Source organism: Malurus melanocephalus, unplaced genomic scaffold (genome assembly GCF_030028575.1).
Source record: "Malurus melanocephalus ecotype Western Australia unplaced genomic scaffold, MMel_1.1 scaffold_2136, whole genome shotgun sequence".
Classification (NCBI taxonomy): Eukaryota; Metazoa; Chordata; class Aves; order Passeriformes; family Maluridae; genus Malurus; species Malurus melanocephalus.
The window spans coordinates 1-3,615 of record NW_026625368.1 but is presented as its reverse complement, the minus strand read 5'-3'; the positions used below and the strand labels follow the sequence as shown (position 1 = coordinate 3,615).

The following is a 3,615-nucleotide window of genomic DNA, read 5'->3' as shown; positions in this document are numbered from 1 at the left end:
AAATGGGATTTGGATCCCAATGGAAGAAGGGACTTTGGATCCCAAAAAATGGGATTTGGATCCCAATGGAAGAAGGGACTTTGGATCCCAAAAAAAGGGACATTGGATCCCGGGAAGATGGACTGGAGTCCTGGGTAAAGGTGGGATTTGGATCCCCAAAAAGGGGACTTTGATCCCAAAAAAATGGACGTGGAGTCCTGGGAAAAGGGACCTTGGAGAAGGAGGTTGGATCCTGGGAAAAGGAGGGACTCTGATCCCAAAAAACGGGACGTTGGATCCCAGAAAAAAAAGGACTTTGGATCCTGGGAAAAGACCTTGGGAAAAGGGACCTGGAGTCCTGGGGGAAAGAAGGGATTTGGATCCCGAAAAAAGAGATTTTGGATCCTGGGAAATGGGACCTTGGATCCCAGGAAGATGGACCTGGAGTCCTGGGAAAAGGGACTTTGATCCCAAAAAATGGGATTTGGATCCCGGGAATATGGACCTCAGGTCCTGGCGAAAGGAGGGACATTGGATTCCCGGGAAGACGGACCTGGAGTCCTGGGAAAATGGACCTTGGACCCCAAAAAATGGGATTTGGATCCCAAAAAACGGGACTTTGATCCCAAAAAAATGGGACCTTGGATCCCAGGAAAGGAAGGTACGTTGGATCCCAGGAAAACGGATGTTGGATCCTGAAAAAAGGGACCTTGGATCCCAAAAAATGGGATTTGATCCCAAAAAAAAGGGATTTGGATCCCGGGAAGACGGACCTGGAGTCCTGGAAAAAGAAGGGATTTGGATCCCAAAAAAGGGGACTTTGATCCCAAAAAAATGGACGTGGAGTCCTGGGAAAAGGGACTTTGATCCCAAAAAATGGAATTTGGATCCCGGAAAAAGGACCTCAGGTCCTGGCGAAAGGAGGGACATTGGATTCCCGGGAAAATGGACCTTGGATCCCAGGAAAGGAAGGTACGTTGGATCCCAGGAAAACGGACGTTGGATCCCAAAAAATGGGATTTGGATCCCAAGAAAAAAGGACTTTGGATCCTGGGAAAAGGACGTTGAGTCCTGGGAAGATGGACCTGGAGTCCTGGGAAAAGAAGGGATTTGGATCCCAAGAAAAAGGGATTTGGATCCCAAGAAAAAGGGATTTGGATCCCAAGAAAAAGGGATTTGGATCCTGGGAAAAGAACCTGGAATCCTGGGGGAAAAAAGGGACTTTGGATCCCAAAAAAAAAGGGACTTTGATCCCAAAAAAAATGGGATTTGATCCCGGGAATACGGACCTCAGGTCCTGGCGAAAGGAGGGACTTTGGATTCCCGGGAAAATGGACCTTGGATCACGGGAAAAGAACGGACATTGGATCCTGAAAAAAGGGACCTTGGATCCCAAAAAATGGGATTTGGATCCCAAAAAACGGGACTTTGGATCCCGGGAAGACGGACCTGGAGTCCTGGGAAAAGAAGGGACTTTGGATCCCAAAAAATGGGATTTGGATCCCAAGAAAAAGGATTTTGGATCCTGGGAAAAGGGACCTGAAGTCCTGGGGAAAAAAGGGACTTTGGATCCCCCCCAAAAAAGGGACTTTGATCCCAAAAAATGGGATTTGGATCCTGTGAAAATGGACGTTGAGTCCCGGGAAGACGGGCCTGGAGTCCTGGGAAAGGGACTTTGGATCCCAGGAAAAGAAGGGATTTGGATCCCGAAAAATGGGAATTTGGATGTTGGGAAAAGGGATTTTGGATCCCAAAAAAAGGGACTTTGGATCCCAGGAAAATGGACCTTGGATCACAGGAGAAGGACGTTGGATCACGGGAAGGGAAGGTACGTTGGATCCCAGGAAAAGGATGTTGGATCCCAAAAAATGGGAACTGTGGATCCTGGGAAAAGGACATTGGATCCTGGGAAGACGGACCTGGAGTCCTGGGAAAAGAAGGGATTTTGAATCCCAAAAAAAGGGATTTGGATCCCGGGAAAAGGGGACTTGGATCCCAAGAAAAAAGACTTTGCAAACTGGGAAAAGGGACCTTGGAAAAGGATGTTGGATCCTGGGAAAAAATGGGACCTGGATCCCAATGGAAGAAGGGACTTTGGATCCCAAAGAATGAGATTTGGATCCCAAAAAATGGGATTTGGATCCTGGGAACAGAACCTGGAATCCTGGGGGAAAAAAGGGACTTTGGATCCCAAAAAAATGGGATTTGATCCCGGGAAAAGGACCTCAGGTCCTGGCGAAAGGAGGGACTTTGGATTCCCGGGAAAATGGACCTTGGATCACGGGAAAAGAACGGACGTTGGATCCTGAAAAAAGGGACCTTGGATCCCAAAAAATGGGATTTGGATCCCAAAAAACGGGACTTTGATCCCAAAAAAATGGGACCTTGGATCCCGGGAAGCCAGACCTGGAGTCCTGGGAAAAGAAGGGATTTGGATCCCAAAAAAAGGGATTTGGATCCCAAAAAAAGGGATTTAGATCCTGGGAAAAGGGACCTTGGAAAACGATGTTGGATCCCCAAAAAATGGGATTTTTATCCCAGAAGGGACTTTTTTTGGGATCCAAGGTCCTTTTTTTGGGATCCAAAAATTTTAAAATTCCCTAAAAAAATCCCAGAAAATCCATCCAAAAAATCCCTCCCAAAAATTCCAGAAAATCCACCAAAAAAGAAAAAAAATCCCTAAAAAATTCCGGAATTCCAACGACTCCGACTCCTCCTCTGAGGGAGGAGATTGGGGATCCCAACCCGGCAGGATTTCAGGAAAATTTCCAGAGATTTCGGGACAATTCCCAGAAATTTGGGATTCTTGATGATTTTGGGATCATTCCCAGCGATTTGGGGACAATTCCCAGAAATTTGCCCTGAAAATCCCCCCAAATTCCCATTTTTTACTCCCAAAACCCCCAAATTCCCATGTAAAAAAAAAAAATCCCATTTTTTCCCCAAAATCCCCATTTCCCCTCCAAATCCCCATTTTTCCCCATAAATTCCCCATGATTCTGGAAAAAAACAATTTTTCCCGAAAAAAATCGCCATTTTCCAAAAATATTCCCATTTTTTCCCGAAAAAAATCCCCATTTTTCAAAAATATTCCCATTTCCCCCCAAAATGCTCATTTTTCCAAAAAAAATTCCCATTTTCCCCCCAAAGATTCCCATTTTCCCCCAAAAAATTCTGATTTTCCCCCAAAAAAATCCCATTCTTCCACAAAAAATTCCCATTTTTCAAAAATATTTCCATTTTCTCTCCAAAAAATCCCCATTATTAAAAAAAAAAATCCCATTTTTCCCCCCAAAATCCCCATTTTTCCAAAAAAATTCCAATTTTTTCATCCAAAAATCCCTATTTTTCAAAAATATTCCCATTTTTCCCAAAAAATTTCCCATTTTCCCAAAAAATTCCCATTTTTCCCCCTTTTCAGGGCGAAGATCCCTTCACGGACGAGGCCCCGGACGGGGACGACGGAGCCGAAGAATCCAAAGAATCGGAGGAAAAACCGGAAAAACCGGAAAATTCCGGGGATTTGGGGGATTCCGGGGATTTGGGGGATTCCCGGGATTTGGAGAATTCCCGGGATTTTCCCCAGGAATTCCTGAAATCCCTGGGGGAGCCGGAGCAGCCCCACAAACCCCTGCG

General features: G+C 45.5%; 1 protein-coding gene across 1 annotated transcript in view; it reads left to right on the top strand.

Annotated features, from left to right (window-relative positions):
* The window catches only part of LOC130587604 (A-kinase anchor protein 8-like), a gene marked incomplete at both ends in the record, with an annotated part of 15,551 nt that extends 11,963 nt beyond the window's left edge, over positions 1 to 3,588 (top strand). The window contains 1 exon segment of the mRNA XM_057388585.1: positions 3,401 to 3,588. Within this exon segment, the coding sequence (XP_057244568.1) occupies positions 3,401 to 3,588 (188 nt within the window).
* Between the last annotated feature and the right edge of the window lie 27 nt (positions 3,589 to 3,615).